Consider the following 24,018-nt stretch of genomic DNA (forward strand, 5'->3'; position numbering starts at 1 on the left):
AAACCATTTATCATTTTCCTTCCACTTCACAATTATGTACCACTTTGTGTGGGTCTATCACATAAAATCCCAATAAAATACATTGAAGATTTTGGTTGTAACATGACAAAAGGAGGAAAATGTCAAGGGGTATGAATACTTTTTCAAGGCACTGTAAATGAATAAGCTGACAATGCACCAGAACTGGCAAAAAAAAAAACAATTACAATTTTTCCTTCTGCTGTGCACGGCGAAGCATGGTAATGGTATTGTGTTACTGCGTGTCAGAGTGCTCAGCAATGCATGTGAATTGGAGGCGTGTTGGGATAGTGTGTTGTCGTGCTATTAAAAATCAATCATATCAAAACAAGCATATACATGTAACGTGTGTGTGTGTATTCAGCCTTCATCAGTGGTACTATACTAGTGCTACACTTTGGTACAGAGTTATTATAATCAGTGTGTGTGTGTGTGTATATATAATATATATGTATATATATATATATATATATATATATATATATAGTTATATATATATATATATATATAGTTATATATAGTTATATTAGTAATAAACACTGCTGACAATGACACTGGAGAGTGTATTTTCAGCATGCACACATTGGACTATTAGTATACCATTTTTCTGGAAGTAATTTCTGATGTGACCTTATTTATTTGCTTAATCATCAGTCATTTCAAGATGCGTTATAGAAGTAGAATATTAGACTCTCCCTATAATAGACATCTGTATGTATCACAATAAAAAAAAAATATGCACAGAACATTAGGCTCGGTTCACACAGGGGGCGACACGACTTGCCGTGCCGCGACCTGCCGCGACCTCAGCGGCGACTTGCAAATGACTTCTGTATAGAAGTCAATGCAAGTCGCCCGAGGTCGCCCAAAAGTAGTACAGGAACCTTTTTTCTAAGTCGGAGCGACTCGAGTCGCTCCTCTTAGAACGGTTCCGTAGTACAGAACGGGGGCGACTTGTCAGGTCGCGGCACGGCAAGTCGTGTCGCCTCGTGTCGCCCCCTGTGTGAACCGAGCCTTACAATCAATATGTTGGATTAAAGTGATACTAAAGTCTTGTTTTTTCTTGCTTAAAAATAACAAACATGTTATACTTACCTGCTCTGTGCAACGGTTTTGCCCAAAGCAGCCCAGATCCTCCTCTTCTCAGGTCCCTCTTCGGTGCTCCTGGCCCCTCCCTCCTGATGAGTGCCCCCACAGCAAACAACTTGCTATGGGATGTAAAAACAGTTTGCTTCACTCAGGGTTGATCAAATTCATGTAAAACATGCAGAACACACAAAAAAATTACAGAACACACAAAAGGTTAATAAAGTCCCATCAGGTGATGAACAACAGTGCTCGTGCTTAAATTGACATCTCCTGTGCAATGGTGTTCAGACTGGGTGCCCCACATAGATGTACACTCACCCTGGATGTTGACCAACTATCGCTAGTATGGTCCTTTAGGCATGTGGGGATACCCCTAGGGAGTCTGTTGAAATGACGTCTCTTGCAAGAGTGCACCTCATAAGTATAAATGGAAATGACAAAGGAAAACCTTTATTGCGCAATGCCGTAAAACTAGGTTTATTGAATACACAGATTAAAATAGTTCCATTCGCATTTAAAAGTGATTATAGTGCCTTATAGTCCTGGCACCAGGCGTGTGTAGCAGGTGATTGTTAAGGGTAATCGGCCCTTGATAAGGAAAGCCGCCATTTGCGGCGTTCTGCTTGATTCCCGGGTAGTTTTGTATGGGCGTCAGAAACGCGATGACATGGTGTAACCTTCAACATTTCAGCCGATCACAAAGCCATCATCAGGAAGTGGTCCCTTGCTATGGGGGCACCCGAGCTGAGCCGCTGCTCTGTGCATTCATTCAGACACGGAGCCGCGGCCTGGTTCGGCTCCCTCTCTCTCTCCTCATTGGCTCACTGCTTGGTTGGCAGCAGCGGACAGTCGAGTCTTTTGTGTAACATCGCTAGATCGAGATGGGGCGCAGGTAAGTATTAGGGGGGCTGCTGCACACAGAAGGCTTTTTATCCTAATGCATAGAATGCATAGATTTTTTTTTAATAGTTTAAAAAAACTCTTATGTCGCGTACACAGGAGTGGACTTTTCAACGGAATAAGTCCGACGGTCTTTCCAACGGACTTTCGGCGGAGTACCGATGGACTTTCCGAATGAATGGACTTGGCCACACACAATCACACCAAAGTCCGACGGATTTGACCGTGATGTCGTACGACCGGACTAGATTAAGGAAGTTCATAGCCAGTAGCCAATAGCTGCCCTAGCATCGGTTTTTGTCTGTCGGACTAGCATACACTGAGCGGATTTCTCAATAGGAACTGGGTCCGGCAGAGTTCCGTCGAAGAAATTTGAAACATGTTCTATTTCTAAAATCCATCAGATTTTTGGACAGCAAAGGTCTGATGGAGCCCACACACGATCGAATTGTCTGCTGGATTCGTTCCGTCAGATCTTTGCTGTCAAAAAGTCCGGTCCTATGTACGTGGCATTAGATGGGCACATGCAGCGTTTGTGGTGCATTTTTTAAAGGACCTGTGAATCAAAAGCTGCGCCAAATACGCTTAGCGGGGGTGTTTTTGATGCAGTTCCCATGCAGTTCCCATGACGTCAGACATAGGCCGATGAAATGTGGTTGGGTAGTGTTTGAGATACGTCATTTATGGTCAGCTGAAACGCAGTTCTACAGATATGCAAATACCCCTAGGTCATTGGTAGGGACGAGCTCAGGCATGTTCGCATGGACACGTGCAGAGCCCGCCAGGAAGTGGGCGCAGCGCTGCGCTAATCACAGGCAGTGAGACATTGCCCAATCTCTGCAGCCGCACATCGGGGCAATGTCTCACTGCCTGTGATTAGCGCAGCTCTGCGCTCACTTCCTGGCGGGCTCTGCACGTGTTCCATGCGAACACGCCTGAGCTCATCCCTAGTCATTGGCATTGGATTGGTATTGGTGTGCTACCTCCGCAGTGTATGGAAAGTGCAGTTGCATCTATATGTATAGTCTATCTATAGTGTTCTCTATTTAATTCTCTATTTATTTGTTTTTTAATTATGCTGCCACCTTGTGACCATTTTTTTGTATTGCATGTTATTTTCTGTATTCCCATCCCCCTTCTGGTGATGTAATTTCCTTTTCCTTTGTTTGAGCTTCTCTAATCCTTCATCCCTTACAAGAAGACACACATTGGGACTAGGAAAGCTAATAATTTTTTTGACTGCCTTAAACACTTCTATATCAAGCCTACTGCATCTTATTGTATTGCATATTTTAATATAAAATATTTTTACACTGGAGCATGTAAAGTAGGGTGCAATGTGCTCCTGCAGACACTCAGTACCCTGTCTGCCCATACCTCCAATACAAGCAGACAATTGCTGAATTGCACAAAGGATTAATGAATTATGAGAACGATCACCAGTGCCCTCACAGTTTGAGAACTACAAGACATCAGCTGCAGGTAGAGGACTGTACTTGTAGGTTATTCATTCACAGAGCCCTGTGACTGAATGACATGGCCGTGTGGGTGGAGCCCTGTGAGACTGCCCCTGTTCATACATTGTGACAGCAAGTGCGGGGAGACAATCCCCCAATAGCTGTCACAGGAAGGGGGGAACGAGGGGGAGAGGAGGCAGACGCTGGAACATGTTACATGTTTCATATTAAATATGGGTGGAATATGTAACATATTCCACAGCTGAACTTAGCCTTTGTGGTCCCCCCTGTAAAAAAGTGTAAGTGAAGAGTGTTTAGTGCATTCTGCTATCTGATGAAGATTATCCAGAGTGATTGTTTGTGCTATATTCAGGCCAGGCATAGAGGTCTCAGGGACAGGAAGGGATAGTCATAATCAACAGTTGAAGTCACCGGGGAAAAAAAATGGTGGTGCCAGCGGGAGGAAAAATCCTACTGTGTTGGTGTCAGTGGAAATTAAAAATGCAGCTTGGCCGGTGTCAGTGGATGGGCAGTTGATGTTAGGCTCAGGTAGTACAGAAGTGGCAGTTGCTTGTGATGTTCAGGCAGTATAGAGGGCCACAGGTGTTCTCTATGGGGAGGGAAGAGAATGATAACCATCAACCTACAAAATCAATCCTGACTGAAGGTCTACAGAAAAAGGTTTTCCATGCTGTTTGTAAATGTCCCCATGGTCAGGGGATCGTTCTCCTATGCCTGTAGGAACTTTTAGGAACCGTTTCCTGTAATGTCTTGTGATTTCCATCAGAAAGTCTAGGAGGTGTATTCTGTGGTTTATGGCATGGCTCTGGATGTCTAAAGTAGAAAAGATGTAGCTGGATAGCCGCACTCCGAATTATTCAACTTTATTTCAAAAATATAATTAAAATCATAGCATCTAGGCTGGTAAACAGACTAACTGCACAGCCGCTGACATGTTTCACACCGAACACGGTGCTTAGTCATAGCTGAGCTCAGAGTGCGGCTATCCAGCTACATCTTTTCTACTTCAGTTCCTGTTGCAAACAGAGCCAGCACCCTGTGGGATTGTGGAGACAGCTGTTTTGGGAGAAGTCATTACCTTAGAGTGGTAATTCTTTGCTCTGGATGTCTACACAGAGTTTATTCTTGCACTGACTCCTTTCACTTATTTTTCCCCATAGCTTTCACCAAGAAGCCAAAGTCAGCTGAAGTGGTAGCTGGTGGCTCTGTCGTCTTTGATGCTGAGACTGAGAAACCAGGCGTTAAGGTGAAATGGCAGAAGAACAACGCAGACATCGCTGCTAGTGACAAGTACGTCATCAAGGCTGATGGCAAAAACCACTCGCTGACCATCAACAACGCAAGTGCTGAAGATGAGGTGGTTTATTCCGTTATCGCTGGGACCTCCAAGGTGAAGTTTGAGCTCAAAGTGAAAGAACCAGGTAAATTGAATTGAATTATAAAATCAAACACTGAGCCGAAGTGATACACAATTTTTAATACAGCTGATAGAAATTGTACAATGTAAAAAAGAATTCCAGATTTAGCCAAGATTTCTTAATACATTTGCATGACCATTCTAAAAATATCATGGTCATGGCTGCTCTATGGAGAAATGCAAGAAGGAAGTTTTATAGTTTTTTGGAAGTTCCAGCATTACTACTATATTATATTTTCTCATGAATGTTGCTGATCATGTGCTTGCTATGTCCACAGCACCATCTAGTGGATTCAGAGGAGACTGACTTTTGTAGGGAGCCAAGGGATGTTGTAATTCATCTTTTCTAGTATATCTTAGAGCTGATTGTGGAGTTTCTGATGCAGTGGGTGGTGTGCAAGATCATAAGTTGGGTCATCTTCCCTTTTCTGTGTCCAGACTTATTTCAATCAATATACAGTATAAATAATATGTAACCATTAGGAATTCTCATCAGTCAAAACAGCAAGCATGGGTAAGATAATGAAAGACCTGAGGAAGCGAAAACAAAAATATATTCTGGGGCTACACATATATGTCACTGTCCTTGTACCCACAAAATACTGCTAGCAGTGGGTAAAAAAGAAATGTGCCCTCACCATTGCCTGGAAAAAATGTGTTGGTGGTGTCACCGAAAGAAATAAATGCCCCACTGTTGGTGGTGTCACTGGAAGGAAAAAAAAGGCCTCTGCGCTGGTAGTGTCAATTAGAGGAAAAAACTCAGTCAGTGGGAGTAAAAAATAAGCAGGGTAGGGGTGGGAGCAGTTGATGGTGAGGACAGGCAGTACATAACAGATGATTTGATGAATGAGGCAAGCAGTACATGGGGGGCAGTTAATGGTGGGGTCAGGCAGTACTGTACATGGGGAGCAGTTGATGGTGGGGACAGGCAGTACTGTACATTGGGAGCAGTTGATGGTGGGGTCAGGCAGTACATGGGCAGCAGCTGATGGTAGAGTCAGGCAGTACATGGGAAACAGTTGATGCTGGGGTTAGGCAGTACACGGGGAGAAATTGATGGTGAGTCAGGCAGTACATGGGGAGCAGTTGATGGTGGGTCAGCCAGTACATGGGAAACAGTTGATGGTGGGGTCAGGCAGTACATGGGAAACAGTTGATGGTGGGGTCAGGCAGTACATGGGAAACAGTTGATGGTGGGGTTAGGCAGAACATGGGTAGCAGTTGATGGTGGGGTCAGGCAGTACATGGGCAGCAGCTGATGGTGCAGTCAGGCAGTACATGGGAAACAGTTGATGGTGGGGTTAGGCAGTACATGGGGAGCAATTGATAGTGGGTCAGGCAGTACATGGGGAGCAGTTGATGGTAGGTCAGGCAGTACATGGGGAGCAGTTGATGGTGGGGTCAGGCAGTACATGGGAAACAGTTGATGGTGGGGTCAGGCAGTACATGGGAAACAGTTGATGGTGGGGTTAGGCAGAACATGGGTAGCAGTTGATGGTGGGGTCAGGCAGTACATGGGGAGCAGTTGATGGTGGGGTCAGGCAGAACATGGGTAGCAGTTGATGGTGGGGTCAGGCAGTACATGGGGGGGGGCAGTTGATGGTGGGGGCAGACAGTACATGGGGGCAGTTGATGGTGGGGACAGACAGTAAATTGGGGAGCAGTTTATGGGGGGGGGGGGTAAGGTAGTACAAAGGGGAGCAGTTGGTAGTGGAGCTAAGCAGTAAAGAGGGGGGCAGTTGGTGGTGGTGTCAGCCAGTACAGAGGGGGCAGTTTGTAGTGGAGTGAAACAGTAAAGAGGATGGCAGTTGTTGATGGGGACAGGGAGTGCAGATGAGGACCGTTAATGGTGAGGACAGACAGTACAGAGGAGGGGGGATTGATTGAAGGGACATTCAACAGTTCGGTCAACCAGAAGGGAGGATCCAGTATCTTAACCACTATGCCAAGACTGAGCAGCCCCAGTAGGGTTGCCATCTTTTCTTCAAGCCAAACCGGAACTCTTTTCTGGCTGACAGCATTTTTTTTGTAGTATACAGTATATAGGCAATAGGATTGTAAAAGGCCTCGGACACCTTTGGGTGGCTTAAAGAGAGTAGTAATACAGTGTGCTGTGTACACCAAGGCAAACAGAGGGTGTAGCATCATTGCCTTAACTGTGGAAGGGGCCGAAATTAACCCACCCTACCTGCAACACCCCTTACTATCCACTGCACCCAAACCATCCACTAACAGTTCAAAGTAGCCCATCCTGCCTATAGCAACCCACACTATCAACACCACACACAAGTGGCCTGTTCTATCTCAACACTCCAAATCAGTCCATCATCTAAGGCACCACAAAGTGGACCACCCTAACCACAGCACCCCAAAGAACCCCACACTAGTGAGATGCACAGGGGGAGGCAGCAAAGTGGATGCGGGGGGGGGGGCTGCAGAGTGGTTAGAGGGGTGGTGGGGTAGACAGGGGAGTGGTGGGATGGACAGTGGGATGGACAGAGGGACCGTGGGATGGACAGGGGGAACGTGGGATGGACAAGTGCTGGTGGTGGTAGAGAGCGTCCTGCATTTTCTGATCGGCACATGGAGGGGTGGGGGGGGGGGGGGGAGAGATGGTGGGCTCACTCGGGAGTGCTGCTCCCTGCTGAAGGTGGGGGGGGGGTTACAGATGGTGGGAGAGAGCGTATCAGAGCGGGGGAGCAAGATGAGGCACTATAGCTACAGGAGCAGGGGGAGTGGTGCTGGTGGGACTCAGGAGAGAGCGCATTCAGCAGGGCGGCATGTGAGGGCTTGGTGCTGGTGAAGGGCTGCAGGTACTTTCCACACTGCCTGGGACTGGAGCTTATGCTGTGATGTCCGGGTTACAGGAGGATACAAACCCAGGCACATCTGTCAAAAACCGGACTGTCTGAGTCATTCCCGTACAGATGGCAACCCTAAGCCACAGGCCATATGCTGATCTTCCTTTAGAAGCAGCCACAAATGACAAGCACAGTTGCAACTCAAAAGATGACTAAGGAGTGTTTCCTAAAAAAAAATCCCTTTTGTGTGCAGTTAGTACACATTGGGCTCTGTGAGCCTTGGAGCTCATGTGCTCTACATCTACTGCATAACCCCTAAAAGGCCACACCACCACTCTGCAACTGCATGCGATGTACAGTATGAGGTTGCGAGCTGGTTGCGGCATGCCCCTATTAATTTTAGCAGGCTGTGTTTAGTGGGCGGTACTGCCCCCTGAATGTGACATGGGGAATAATCTCTGCTTCACCACGGTGCAGACTTTTGTGGCTGCAGCAATTGTTTACCTAGGTACAGCTGTGTATGCAGCTTGTGGGGGGCGGTAATAAAGGTGCATAACTGTCCACTTGTTGTGACCTCCAAGCTCAAGTGTAAACTAAGCATTACAGCCGCATGGACTCCAAAAACAACAAATGTTTTACATTTCAGATGCAGCAAAACATCAGATGTGCAAAGTTTTAGGTCACATTGGCATTGCATACAGCTGTGTGAGGGCCATGTTTAGCCTGCACAGGATGCACTGGTGTTTTGTGTATCTGTGTGCAGGTAGTCCTATTCATGTCAATAGGTGCAGCTGCATGGACAATTTGACATCTGTGTGGGTGCATGCAGATGCAGGTCCCTGAATGCAGACACTGGGGGTTATTTACGAAAGGAAAATCCACTTTGCACTGAAAGTGCACTTGGAAGTTCAGTCGCTCTAAATCTAAGGGGAAGCTCTGCATGTCCCCCTCGGATATAAAGTGACTTTACTTCCAAGGTCACTTTCAGTGCACTTTCAAGTGCACTTGCAGTGCAAAGTGGATTTGCCTTTAGTAAATAACTCCCAGTGTGCGTTCGGAACCTGCACAGATGTCGAATTGGGAGCAGCCTCTGTGTCTGCCCAGCGGCTGTGTTTCAATTGGCATGAATGGTATTGCCTGTAAGTGGATGCACAGAACACCTGTGCATTCTGTACAGGCAAAACACTGCCCTGACGTTGTTGTATGATTAAGTACATGTGTGAATAAGGGCTTATTTTCTTTGGTAAGTTGCAACAACCTGAGTAGAAAGTAGGGTTGCCACCTGTCCAGGATTCACCCGGACAGTTCGGGTCTGAAATCATGTGTCCGGGTTTCAAACTGCCTGAAACCTGGACACATTATTCAGGCTGAACAAAAAAAATCCCCCTATATAAATGGGATTATAAGTGACCACCAACACCACACACAAATCAAAAACATAAATATTTTATTAACAAATACAGAACAAAAGATACACATGAATACATTAAAACCAGAGGGACCACTAAGCAAACAGTGTCCCAATGGTGTAGCAAAATGTTATAAACACATAATTACATAAAAAAAAAAACAACCAATAAATATTAATCATACTCTAAGCTGATGACCCCACAACCGATGCATTTCTAGTTGCTGAAAACTTTCCTCAGGGGTGAAGAGCAAAAAGTTGGGTGGTAAGTTGATAATTCTGAGATATTAAATCAAAGATAGATGTACTGGGACCATTTCATACAAATGCCTGTCATCGGTTTGTGTGGCTTTGTCCCAGACTGGTATTTGACCATGACTACTTCCCTTTTGGTCCACCCTTCACAATCTTCTGTGTAAGGAAAAAACGGGTTGCACAAATCTGTAGGTGCCTCCATTCTCATATACAAAAGGTTTTACTCAAAATAAGCAAAAAGCCTCAATAGGCTCAAGATTTGCAAAGAGAATGTGCCCGCAGGAGAGACTGAAGCCAAGGGCTCGGCAATGCGGCCCATAGATTAATTGACAAGTCACAGAGTGTTTCCATGTATGTGGCAAAGGGATGTAGCTACATTGGCTACAGGGCTAGGAAATCAGGGTTCTCAGAGCACCCCTTACATCAGAGTTCCCCTTTACACCAGAGGCCACAGTTTTCCCCCTCACATCAGATTCCTCTCCGTGCATCAGAGTTCCCTGAGCACCCCTTATGTCAGAGTCCCCCAAATTCTCCCTTACATGAATGTTTTCAGAGTCGCCCCTTACAGTGTAGGTTTAGACGTAAAAGGGGAACTCTGCAGGTTCAGACGTAAAAGGGGACACTTGTGATTAACTTCATATTATTAGAAATGTTATTTAATTGCAAAATATACAGTATGTATAGTTTATACTATATTAAAAAAAAAATGCTGTGCGCCGCTAAAGTGTCTGGGTTTGATGGCAACCCTAGTAGAAAGGCCTGTCCTCTGCCAGCATGCTGCAGAGAAGGACCCTTGCTCTGTGTTTGGTCTCTTAACAGGTCTGACGCGATCCCTGCTAAGTCAGTATCAGCTCTTAAATCAGCAGAGAACATGAGCTTTGCTGATTGCAGATCTATAGGTCTGACTCAGCGGGGGCATGTCAGATGTCAGCAGAGAGACCACCCATTTCACACAGAGAGCAATGGTCTTTCTTTGTAGCATTTTGACAGGGGATGGGATTTTCTTCTCAGGTTGATTTCCAGAAATGTAAATGCCGCATACAGACGATCGGAATTTCCGACAACAAATGTTCGATGTGAGCTTGTTGTTGGAAGTCCCGACCATGTGTATGCTCCATCTGACATTTCGGGTCAGAATTTCTGACAACAGATGTTTGAGAGCTGGATCTCAAATTTTCCGACCACAAAATCTGTTGTCGTAACTTCCGAGTGTGTGTACACAATTCCGACGCACAAAAGTCCACGTATGTTTGGAATCAAGCAGAAGAGCCACACTGGCTTTTGAATTAAATTTTTCTCGGCTCATCGTACGTGTTGCACGTCACCGCGTTCTTGATGTTCGGAATTTACAACAAAATTTGTGCAACCGTGTGTATGCAAGACAAGTTTGAGGCAACATCCATCGGAAATAAATCCACGGTTGGTTGTTGGAGATTATGATCGTGTGTACGAGGCATTAGAATTTGCATACCGGTTGTTTTGAGTCATCCTGGATTGGGCTCTATTGCTTTGAACTCTGTATTCTTCCATCAGTACTCAATTCCCATGTGTGGGGCGGGAGCGGCATCGGTGGTAAAACGGCAATATTTTTAGCAACGATTTACCGTAGTTTAAGCGGTGGTATTCGGCCGCTAGCGGGGTGGTTTTAACCCCCGCTAATTCCTGAAAAGGGTTTAAACCAGCCTGCAAAGAGGCACTTTGTTAGCAGTATAGCCATGCTGCCCCATTGATTTGGGCAGGAGCTCCAAAGGTGCTGCTTGCAGTTTTCTTTTTAACGTCCTGCAAGCGCACCGCTCCTTTCACACTGGAAACACAGCAGCGCCTATTTCAGGGCGCTTTGTACACGTGTTAAGCTGCGCCTTTAAGTGAATAAACACCTCAAAATAAAAAAAGTGAATAAGAAAGTCAGGCACTAGCACACATCCTCAGCTTCTCAAAGCAAATCGCACGTAAACCACATAAATATAATATGTGCTATACATCAATCCATAAAAATCATTTTATATGCATAGCTTCCAGCTGTCCCTGATTTGGAGCAATGTTCCACTGTCCCTCATTCCTCCTCACTTGTCCCTTATTTTGGTCTGATCTGTATAGTTGTATATAAAATAGGGCTGTGGAAATTAAAGATTAATTCCTCGATTAATCGATACATTTTTTGATCGATCAAAGTTCTTTTGATCGGTACTCACCTCTGCGCCGGTTTCCGGGTCTTCAGGGAGTTCCCTCAGAGATCCGGTGATGTCACGGACATCAACGTCACTGGACTCCTCCCCCCTTCCCCAAGTGCCTCCGTCTGCTAACGAAGGGAAGGGGGAGGAGTCCAGTGACGTTGAAGTTCTGATTGAACGTAACACGTACGGGAGAGGAGCTATGCATGACGTCACCCGCTGCTGCCCTACGGAACTAACATGATTGTCGGCTTTACATGCTGTGTTTTTATCATCTTTATGTGAGTAGTTTGTGTTTGAACACAAAAATTAAATCTTATACTTAAGCAGTGAGCACTTAGATCTTTTCTTTCTACCCATGAGCTGGCGTCCTTGCTGAGATCTAAGGAGATGTGAGAGAAGTTTATGGTCTGTATTAAGCCTTTTGATACCCGCTCACATGACCACCTGTTTGCACAGGGGTCCATGCCATAAGGTGAGAGTGATTAGTTAGACAAGAGGTGGAGGGATTGTCACGCTACTGTGGAAAAAAAATTACTTATATCAGTGCTACAGTTTGAATTTAAAACGTATTTGTGTGAACTGTGAAGTTAAGTCATGGATTGTGGAAACTAACTAGTGTCGGGTGATTGTATACAGTGTATACCACATTTACCACTGACTAATGCAGAGTTGAAATGCAAGGAGATCAGCTAAAAGTAGTTGGATCTGTATGTGCGTTATAACTTAGTCGATTAATCGGTTAAAAAAAAAAATCAATTAATCGAACACGAAAAATTTAATCAGTAACAGCCCTAATATAAAATGCACTATTTATCTTTCAAAAAGTGTTTCCCAGTTCTAAACCTTTCATCCAATTTCTAAATTGTTACATTTGTACATTTTAAAAGCCAATATAAAGGAATAATAGTGGTAAAAAAAGTCCTTGTAGATTTAATTAACTTTTTTTGGTTAATTCTCCTTGAAGGGGGTGTGGCAGGGGGCGTGCCCTATGCCTAAATACATTTGTTAGTAGGTGTCCCTCATTCCCATCTCAAAATGTTGGGAGGTATGGATATGCAGAGAATGAAAAAAGTTCCTAAGAAATGTGAATAGTCCTTTTATAAGAATCTCCAACCACCATGTCTTCTGATTATAAAGTGCATAAAACTCCCTCTAATAGTTCTCCACTACAGTGTATACAAAATGCACACTTACCAACCATACATGTTATGATGATTTTAAAGTGCTTGTAAACCCTTACAAACCACTTTGACCTACAGGTAAGCCTAGATTAAGGCTTACCTGTAGGTCCAAGAAATATCTCCTAAACCTATACGGTTTAGAAGATATTTACCCGAAGACAGCGGCGCACAGGCGCACCGGGCAGGCCGCGAGTGTCGGCTCCCCTGCGCATGCGCGGGAGTGACATCATCGCGGCTCCCGCGAATCACAGCGCCGGAGCAGTGAGACCCAGAAGTCGCTCTGGGATACATGGCAATGGCGAAGAGGAAGATGGAGGACCGCTTCGGGGGCTTCGTTCTCAGGTAAGTTATTCATAATGAGCTAGTATGCATAGCATTTGCCTTACAGGGTGTGTTTTTTATTTTTATTTTTTTTGCCTTTACTTCCTCTTTAAGGGTATAACCCTTTTTAGTTCCTCAAATCACAGTTGTGATGATTCACAAGTATACTGCCACATGCAATTGCACCAACCACTGGCCCTCCAGATCTCCTTTTCTCATTTCCAGCTACCAAGACCCAGAAGATAAATGTAACTTCCGAGATAGTGTGATATTATTTAATATGTTTGTTTATATGTTGGTGCTGACGGTGTCACAATTGGCACCTTTCAGGGGGGAGGGGGGTGCAGATACCTAAGACAGGTATTTGCACCCACGTCCGGGCATAGACTCCCATGGGAGTCTATGCCTCTTCCTGTCCCGGTGCGCTGTCTGCTGGGACACACACGGGTCCCAGAGACAGCGCGGACAATTCCCATTGCGCTGCGCGACTCGCGCATGCGCAGTAGGGAACCGGGAAGTGAAGCTGCAACGCTTCACTTCCTGATTCCCTCACTTAAAATGGTGGTGGCAGCAGCCGAGAGCCGAGCGATTGATCGGCCTCGGCTGCCGACATTGCTGGACCCCGGGACAGGTGAGTGTCCATTTATTAAAAGTCAGCAGCTGCAGTATTTGTAGCTGCTGGCTTTTAATAATTTTTTTCACAGTGAAATCCCTCTTTAACTACATAGCCAGGTTTTTTTGTGAATGTGAACTATCCTTTTAACCCCTTCTGGACCACCCAAGCAGATATACTGCAGGAGGGCAGCCCTCCTGCGCAAAATCACGTACCTGTATGTGATTTCGCGCACTGGGTCTGTGGCACGTGCACACTACCGGTGACCTACTCCCACACAGTGGGAGCCAATTAGCGGGTCCGGCAGACCCACGAGAACAGCGGTCTGCCTATGTACACAAGGCAGATCGCTGTCCTGTGGGTAGGGAAGATGGAGATCTTGTGTTTCTGCTACACAGGAACACAGATCTCTGTCTTACCCCAGTCAAAGCACCCCCCTCACAGTTAAAAAGCACTCCCTAGGGACACATGTAACCCTTTGATTGCCCCTGATGTTAACCCCTTCATTAGCACAGTGACAGTGCATATTTTTTTTAACACTGATCACTGTATGGGGGGTCACTGGTCCTCAAATAAGTGTCAGTTAGGTCTCCAATTTGTCTGCCACAATGTTGCAGTCCTACTAAAATTCGCTGATCGCCGCTATTACTAATAAAGAAGAAATACATTAATAAGTATTCCATAAATATATCCCACAGTTTTTGGACGCTAACATTTTGCGCAAACCAATCAATATATGCTTATTGTGATTTTTTTACTAAAAACTTGTAGCAAAATACATATTGGCCTAAATTAATGAATACATTTGATTTTTACATTTTTTTTTTTATTTGGTATGTTTTATAGCATAAAGTTAAAAATATTGTTTTTTTTTTTAAACTTGGCGGTCTTTTTTTGTTTATAGCGCAAAAAATAAAAACTGCAGAGGTGATCAAATACCACCAAAAGAAAGCTGTATTTGTGGGGGAAAAAGGACATCAATTTGATTTAAGTACAGCATCGCACGACCGCACAATTGTCAGTAAAAATATTGCAAAAATATCCACCCTAGATTTCCAGTCAGCAGCATTGTCCATGTGAAAAGGACCTTATATTGTGGAGATGGAAATAAATATACTGTATTTATGGATAGACTATATTAGTTCTGTTTTACAGAACATAAGTGAAAATACACCACTTAGGGGAAGTTAAAATATTTTTAAATAGGGAATTTTTAAAGACGCACACGGTGAAGATCTAATTTATATAAATAATCTGTTGTACAGAAACATGGCTTTCATAGAGCTTCTCTATTATGGTAATAAGTAGTTAGCACTTCTGGCAGCACTAGGGTTGTCGGTTCAATTCCCAGTCATGGCACTATCTGCTTGGAGTTTGCATGTTCTTCCTGTGCCTGTGTGGGTTTCCTCCGGGTGCTCCGGTTTCCTCCCACACTCCAAAGACATGCTGGTAGGTTAATTGAATCCCGTCTAAATTGGCCCTAATATATGTATGTATGAATGTGAGTTAGGGACCTTCTGTTGTAAACTCCTTGAGTGCAGGGACTGTTTTGAATTTACAATATATTTAAAAGTGCTTTGTAATTGATGGTGCTTTATATGTACCTGTAATAAATAAATAATAAATAAATAAATTGTTCTTTCAGTTTGTAACACATCATAGAGCTTATTTATAAAATCATCAGAGACAAAGGCAGGCTGGGAAGATATTGCTCATAGCCACAAAATTCCGTCCGTCAGTTTAGACCTCCGTGATCAGCCACCAGGCCTGAGATTCCAGTGTTTTCAGTCTCTCATAGACTTTCACAGGCTGCAGGCAGCAGAACAGGGAAAAAATACAGTGAAAACTGTAGTGTCCTCCTACCCCAGTGGTCATTGGGAGGAATGCTCCTTACATTGGGGGTGAGTGGGAAGAATGCGTCTTACATTGGTGGTTATTGGGAAGAATGCTCCCTACATTGGTGGTCAGTGGGAAGAATGCTTGTTACCTTTGCGGTCAGAGGGAAAAATGCTCCTTACATCGGTTGTCATTGGGAAGGACGGTCCTTACAGTGGTGGTCAGTAGGAAGAATGCTCCTTACATTAGCGGTCAGTGTGAAGAATGCTTCTTACATTGGCAGTTATTGGGAAGAATGCTTATTACATTGGCGGTCAGTGGGAAGAATGCTTCTTAAATTGGCGGTCAGTCGGAAGAATGCTTAGTACATCAGCGGTCAGTGGGAAAAATGCTTAGTAAATTGGCAGTCAGTGAGAAGAATGCTTCTTACTTTGGCAGTCAGTGGGAAGAATGCTTAGTACATTGGCGGTCAGTGGGAAGAATGCTTAGTACATTGGCGGTCAGTGGGACGAATGCTTCTTACATTTGCGGTCAGTGGGAAGAATGCTTCTTACATTGGCGATCAGTGGGAAGAATGTTTAGTACATCGGCAGTCAGTGGGAAAAATTCTCCTTACATTTGCGGTCGGAGGGAAGAATGCATCTTACATTAGCGGTCAGTGGGAAGAATGCTTCTTACATTGGCGATCAGTGGGAAGAATGCTCCTTACATTGGCGATCAGTGGGACGAATGCTTCTTACATTGGCGGTCAGTGGGAAGAATGCTCCTTACATTGGCGATCAGTGGGAAGAATGCTCCTTACATTGGCGGTCAGTGGGAAGAATGCTCCTTACATTGGCGATCAGTGGGAAGAATGCTCCTTACATTTGCGGTCAGTGGGAAGAATGCTTCTTACATTTGCGGTCAGTGGGAAGAATGCTCCTTACATTTGCGGTCAGTGGGAAGAATGCTTCTTACATTGGCGATCAGTGGGAAGAATGCTTAGTACATCGGCGGTCAGTGGGAAAAATGCATCTTACATTAGCGGTCAGTGGGAAGAATACTCCTTACATTAATGGTCAGTGGGAAGAATGCTCCTTACATTTGTGGTTGGAGGGAAGAATGCGTCTTACATTGGCGGTCAGTGGGAAGAATGCTTAGTACATTGGCGGTCAGTGAGAAGAATGCTTCTTACATTGGCAAACAGTGGGAAGAATGCTTAGTACATCAGCGGTCAGTGGCAAAAAGGCTCCTTACATTTGCGGTCAGAGGGAAGAATGCATCTTACATTGGCTATCATTAGGAAGAATGCTCCTTACATTAGTGGGAAGAATGCTCCTTACATCGGTGGTCAGTGGGAAGAATGCTTCTTACATTGGCGGTCAGACAGCGGCATGTGCCGTAGACAGCGGTGCCTGTCTTTCGCCAAATATCTCCTAAACCGTGTAGGTTTAGGAGATATTTCTTGGACCTACAGATAAGCCTTAATCTAGACTTGCCTGTAGGTCAACGTGGTTTGTAAGGGTTTACAACCACTTTAAGAAATCCCTAGCACCACTGGGGGAACTCTAGGGTTCCACTGAACCTTGGTTGAGAAAGGCTGCTTGAGGCTTCATCAAATATTTCTGAAACCTCTGCAAAAACTAAGTAAAAGCTGTCTGTACACACTGCTCTTATACAAGTGATGTCCATGTGAGCAAGGTTTTAGAATTCACAGAACTGTATGATCAGTGCTTCTGTTCATATGTTTCAGGGAACCCTAAAAGCAGCATGCATGAGGGCTGCACAAGCATAGCCATAAGCAGACAGGACTCATTGGTTTACAGCACAAATGCAAGAAGAGTACAATCCTATTTATCATTAGCACACGGCTGTAATATGAACACCATGGAGATTAACCACTTACCTACTGGGCACATTCACCCCCTTCCTGACCAGGACAATTTTCACCCGTATGAAATGTTTTTATCATTTTGTTTTTAGACAGATAGAGCTTTCTTTTGGTGGTATTAAATCACCACCGGGGGTTTTATTGTTTGCTAAACAAGCAAAAAAAAGACAGAAAATTTTGAAATAATCCCTTTTTCTTAATATCTCTTTAGAAAATAAGTAATTTTTCTTCTTCACTGATGTCCATTGATGAGGCTACACTGATAGACACTGATGAGGCTGCACTGATGAGCACTGATGAGGCTACACTGATGGACACTGATGAGGCTACACTGATGGGCACCGACGAGGCTGCACTGATGAGGCTGCGCTGATAGACACTGATGAGGCTGCACTGATGAGGCTACACTGATGGACACTGATGAGGCTACACTGATGGGCACTGACGAGGCTGCACTGATGAGGCTGCGCTGATAGACACTGATGAGGCTGTGCTGATGGGCACTGATGAGCTGCACTGATAGACACTGATGAGGCTGTGTTGATGGGCACTGATTAGCACTGATGAGACTACACTGATGGGCACTGATGAGGCTGCACTGATAGACACTGATGAGGCTGCACTGGTGGGCACTGATGAGCACTGATGAGGCTACACTGATGGGCACTGATGAGCACTGATGAGGCTACACTGATGGGCACTGATGAGACTGCACTGATGGGCAATGATGAGGGTGCACTGATGGGCAATGATGAGGCTGCACTGATGGACACTGATGAGGCTGCACTGATGGGCACTGATGAGGCGGGATTGATGGGCACTGATAAGCTGCGCTGATGGGCGCTAATGAGGAGGAACTTATGAGGCTGCACTGATAAGGGGGCACTGCTAGACAGCACTGATGGGCACTGATATGCTGCACTGATGGGCACAGATAAGCTGCACTGATTGGCACAGATGGGGCAGCACTGATAATTAGTGCCCTGATCAGGGGCCTTACTAGGTCTATAAAAGATCTGGAGCTAGACCCATAGCAGCGTACTAAAGAAAGTCGTACGCTTGGACAGGCATACACATGTATATACAGTAATATACGTCTGTGTGTATATATCTCCAGAGAACCCCCCCCACTTACATCAGGGTCCCCAGAGAGCCCCCCTTACATCAGGGTCCCCAGAGAGCTTCCCCCTTACATCAGAGTCACCCGAGAGCCCCGCCCCCCTTACATCAGGGTCCCCAGAGAGCTTCCCCCTTACATAAGAGTCCCCAGAGAGCCCACCCTTACATCAGAGTCCCCAGAGAGCACTCCCTTGCATCAGGGTCCCCAGAGAGCACACCCCACTTATATTAGGTTCCCCAGAGAGTCTCCTCCTTACATCACAGTCCCCAGAGAGCCTCCCCCTTACATCAGGGTTCCCAGAAAACCTCTCCCTTAAAATCAGGGTCCCCAGAGAGCCTCCCCCTTAAAATCAGGGTCCCCAGAGAGCCTCCCCCTTAAAATCAGGGTACCCAGAGAGCCTCCCCTCCCCTTGGGGACCCCTGCAGAGACTCGGGGCTATAGCCCCAAAAGCCAACCCCTAGTGACGCCACTGGCCCTGATTATCAGTGTAAATGTCACCTCTCAAACGATAGCTGTGACCACGTTGAGGAAAGGAAATGCCAATAATCGGCATTTGCCTACATGTGATTGGACACAGCTGATCACATAGGAAGGGGCTGCTGTGATTGTCCCTTTACCTTAATCTATGATGAGCTGTATCTGAAAAGCAGGGATCACAGAGCACGCCCGGGACGCACAGATAGGCAAGTTGTGGGAGGACATCAATAGACGCCCTCCCAGAACCGGATGACCGCGCTGTAGCGATCTTTCTGCTGTAGCCCAGTCAGAAAGTGGTTTAAAAGCCATGAGACAAAATAACCAATTCGCTGCGTCAAAATGAACCAAACAGAATGCTTAACATTTTCATCATCACCATCATAATCATCATGATCACATATTTATAATAGGAGAATTATATCTTAATAAAATCTGCTAAACTCTGTGCATTGGATTTGAAAAAAAAACTTTAGCATCAGACTTTAGCATCTTGCAAATTTTTGCTGGATATTACGATCAGTTTACCTTGTTGCTGAAATTGTGCTTTTGGAAATTTGGCTTACTGGCTCTGTTTGTCCAGCCCTCTTTATGAGATGAATATACTGCTATGCTACATACTTTTTTGTCTTTTGCAAACAAGGAATGTTCTGCAATGGGGGTATTTGTGAAATATGTATAAATAGCATAGAAAGTAAAAGGAATATTCTACAAAAGAGGAACTGGGAGAATTTTGATGGTGCAAGCAAGTTTACAGGTTGACACATTCAGTTCCTGTTAGGAAAATGGAAGTGTTTGTACTTTTACTTTGACTCTTCTAAAAAAAAAAAAAAAAAAAAATGTATTTCAGGTAGACAAGGTGTCTACGGGGATAGAAAAGACACTGATTAATGCTGATATGTATTTTTTAAAGCAAATCTTCACTACATCTAAACAACACAAACCAAAAATGCTATTTAATTAATTTTTATTATTCAAAGCAAACCACTCCATCCACCCATGTCACCATGCTTTATTTTTGTGAGAAATCTGTTTGAAAAATCCCCCTCCCCCCCCCCAGGATTTCTGGCTGTGGCCATCTTGAGTAAGGGCAAAGGATTCATGTAGCATTTTCATTCTGCCCTTAGCTCGAGTATAAATACAGGAGGGTGTGTTTAGGTGAGAAAACCCCTCCTCCCCTCCTGAAGACTCCTGGGATGTATGACATTATTTGCCTAGGCAGGAAACCAGGAAGTAACTGAAGAAACGTAAAAACAAAGTTTAAAACAATTATGATCTATTTACTAATGCTAGCAGCAGGAGGATTAAAAATAAATAGATTAAAAAAACAACAATGTTGATTGAGAGAGTTAAAGAGGAAGTAAACTCTCCCACTCTGATGCTTCTCTTCATTTAGTCCATTATAATAAGTCATTATATCATATCAGACTACAGCCACTGTAATCCAGCCCAAATCGCATATTACTTACTGTTTAAAGAAACTTTAAAAAACGTGTTTCCAGGGGTTAGGCAACGTCATCTTAAGTATTGTTTTCTGAGTCCACAGTGGAGTGTATTTCCGCCCTTACATTGAGCACTTCCTGTACTGTTAACCAAGCCTCCTTCTCAATCCAACGTTTCTATGGCAACCCTGCTTCCCTGTTCATAGCTTACTTGTTTATTTCATAGTATTTACTTGTGCCGATGTCTAATGTTTCCCTTTGTCAGACTTATCAGCTTCAGCTCATAAGACTGCAGTAATGGCCAAGTTTAGACTGTATGTCATGTTACATGGTCACATGGTGTGTAGGAGCAAGCTCCGAGTGATTAGCAGAGTTCAGTGTTGTGCCTTAGGAAGTCCTGATAACAGATAGATAAGACATAGAGAGTGTGCCTTAAATCAGGGGAGATCTGGGCATGCTCAGTGACTTCATTCTACAGAACAACAAGGATTACAACAAGCAAGTAAGGAGATATCTACAAGCAGTATTCATTAGGGTTTTTTTATGCTGGGACATGGGACAAAGTTGTGGGGGAGGGTTTACAACCACTTTAAGTTCCACTTTAACCACTTGCTTACCGGGCACTTAAACCCCCCCTACTGTCCAGACCAATTTTCAGCTTTCAGTGCTGATGCAATTTGAATGACAATTGCGCGGTCGTGCTACACGGTACTCAAATTAAATTTTTATCATTTTTTTCCAGCAAATAGAGCTTTCTTTTGGTGGTATTTTAGCACCTCTGTGGTTTTTATTTTTTGTTAAAAATTTTTAAAAAGACCGAATTAAAAAAAAAAATGTATTTATTTTTTTATATTTTGTTATAAAATTTTGCAAACGGGTAATTTTTCTCCTGCATTGATTTACGCTGATGAGGCGGCACTGATGGGTGGCAGTGATGGGCACTGATGGGTGGCAATAATGGGCACTGATCGGTTACACTGATAGGCAGCACTGCTAGGTGGTACTGATTGGCACAACTTCTGGGCATTGATAGGTGGCACTCATGGGCATTGATAGGTGGCACTGGTGGGCACTGTGGGCACTGGCAGGTGGCAGTGGCAGGGAGTACTGGTGGGGAGAGATGAGGCATAATTGCCTCTTCCTCTTCAGGACCAATGTCCCTTGCATATAAGCTGGCGATCGGCTAAGGATTACCAAGCTTTTGTTTACATCATGTGATCAGCTGTCATTGGCCAACAGCTGATCACATGGTAAGGGGACCAGCCCCTTACTCGGATCTGTGATCACCCGAGTCTCAGCGATTCGGTGATCACATTGTGTGCCGCGCACGCCCTGCAGGGCGCGAGGAGGGAGCAGAAATCCATGTCCACGCTGTGGCCGTCATTCAGCTATACAGTGACAGTGTATATTTTTATCACTGTTTGCTGTATTAGTGTCACTAGTCCCCAAAAAGTGTCAGTGTCTCGACTGTAATATAGCAGTCCCGCTATAAGTCGCTGATCGCAGCCATTACTAGTAAAAGACTAAATATATATCCCATAATTTGTAGACGTTATAACTTTTGCACAAACCAATCAATATATGCTTATTAAGATTATTTTTTACCAAAAACACATAGCAGGATTCATATTGCCCTTTTTTATTGGATATGTTTTATAGCAGAAAGTAAAAAATATTTTTTTTTTTTAGATTGTTGGTCTTGTTTTGTTTATAGCGCAAAAAATAAAAACTGCAGTGGTGATCAAATTCCACCAAAAGAAAGCTCTATTTGTGGGGGGAAAAGGGACATGCATTTTATTTGGGTACAATGTCGCATGACCTCGCAATAGTCAGTTAAATTAATGCAGTGCCGTATCGCAAAAAAATGTCCTGGTCATGAAGGGGGTAAATCTTCCAGAGGTCAAGTGGTTAAATTAAAATCATTTGTTTTGGTATTGTTCAAGAAAATGTTTTGTGTTTGTCCCTTCAGATAATTTTTCATGACTCAGGTCAGCTGCATGCAAATGCTCTGCCAAGATACAATCTGATAGGGTGAGTGAGCAGAATAAACAGAGGGATACTTTTATCAGTCTTCTTCTGATCTAATTCTGCCCAGTTAGCAGGCTGGGGGTGGGGAGAGGACCTCCCTGTAATCCTTTAAACCCAGTTGTCCTTTTGGTTTAAATAAGCTAAATGCATTTCAGGTTCCTAAAAACAATATGGCGTTGATTTGCCAAAATTGGAGATCGCAAGATCTGGAGCAACTCTACATAGCAACTAATCAGCTTCCAGGTTTTATTGTCAAAACTTAATTGAACAAGCTGATTGGCTACCATGCACAGCTGCACCAGATTTTGCACTCTCCAGTTTTAGTAAATCAACATCTATGTGTTTAAAGTCCCAGAGTTTGCTTTCTTTATAAAGCAGCCACAGCCTTTGTAGAAAAGCCTGCCTCCTGACAGCATGTTGCAGAGTGAGGCCCTTGCATTCTGTACAGGGCAGGTGCAAGGATTTTTGACACCCTAGGCGAAACCGTATTTTGCCACCCCCCCCCCCACCCCCCACCCCATTGGCTTTGCCCCTGACAATTGGCCAAGAGCATGAGCTTTGCTGATTGAAGAATAATAAAACAAAATCAGTAGTGGGTGTATCGCACCTCTGCAGTGAGACAACTGCTTTTACACAGAGAGCAAGGGCTTACTCAGGCTGTGGTTGTTTTACTACTCTAAGCCTGTCAAGGTCAGGGAGGCCAGTAGCTATAGCAGTAGAGAGGCTTCCATTGACCAGCTGGATAAGTACACAAGCAGGGCATCCTGGTGGATGACGCAGGCTCACCCGATATGTGGTGTCTAAGTACTAACCAGTGTTCACCAGAGCTCCTGGTGGTGCAGATGGGTTTTGTTGCATGTTTTTACCAGGCCCCAGTGGTGAGCATGGGGTCATATAGCGGGCAGGAATCAAGCAGAAGCATAGTCAGTAAACAAGCCAAAGGTTGGTAACAAGTAGTCCTAGGTTAGAATTCAGCAGAATCGTAAGTGGTAGCAGAGATAAGAACGACATCAGAAGTGACAACAAGAAAATGGCTGAGAGAGCACAATAATCTGCCAAACAGGAATTTAAGAGGCATGGCTAAAAATCAGGAAGTTGATGGGAGGAGAAAGGAGTTCAAGGTTCAGCAGAAACAAGGCACAAGGCAGGATTGTCCAATGTAACAGATAAGGTGCTATTCAGCATCTCAGGTGGCTCAGCAAGAAGAGGCATCACCAGACACAGCACAAGTTGCAGTTCCAGACCCGGGTCCCAACAAAGACAATGGGCACCTCTTGTTTTAATGCACAAGGACAATAATTATATTATTTACACTAAGGGATCAATTGAGCTTTAACTGTGAGTGGTGCCATACACCTGGCTCTGCCATGTGATGAGGCTGTATTAAAGTATAACTCAATTTTAGTTTTGGATAGAGTGGAGAGGGATTAGAACCCCTGTCAGGCTTCATTTATGTCTGTGCCTCCGCTAGGGAGATTCACCCTATTTGTCATTTCATTGAAAGTTAAAGGGAAAACAACCAGGGATTCCTTCACTTTAGAGGGATTTTCTATCACTTCCCGTTTTGGCTATATGACAGGAAGTAAATGGAAA

General features: G+C 44.5%; 1 protein-coding gene across 1 annotated transcript in view; it reads left to right on the forward strand.

The window, feature by feature from the left end:
* Positions 1 to 24,018, forward strand: part of MYBPC3 (myosin binding protein C3) — a 207,008-nt gene that overhangs the window by 19,625 nt on the left and 163,365 nt on the right. The window contains exon 2 of the mRNA XM_077461101.1: positions 4,646 to 4,906. Within this exon, the coding sequence (XP_077317227.1) occupies positions 4,646 to 4,906 (261 nt within the window). The remainder of the gene's footprint in view (positions 1 to 4,645; positions 4,907 to 24,018) is intronic.

The sequence above is a fragment of the Lithobates pipiens genome, unplaced genomic scaffold (genome assembly GCF_037356315.1).
Source record: "Lithobates pipiens isolate NorthernLeopardFrog02 unplaced genomic scaffold, aLitPip1_a1.2 Scaffold_10, whole genome shotgun sequence".
Lineage (NCBI taxonomy): Eukaryota > Metazoa > Chordata > Amphibia > Anura > Ranidae > Lithobates > Lithobates pipiens.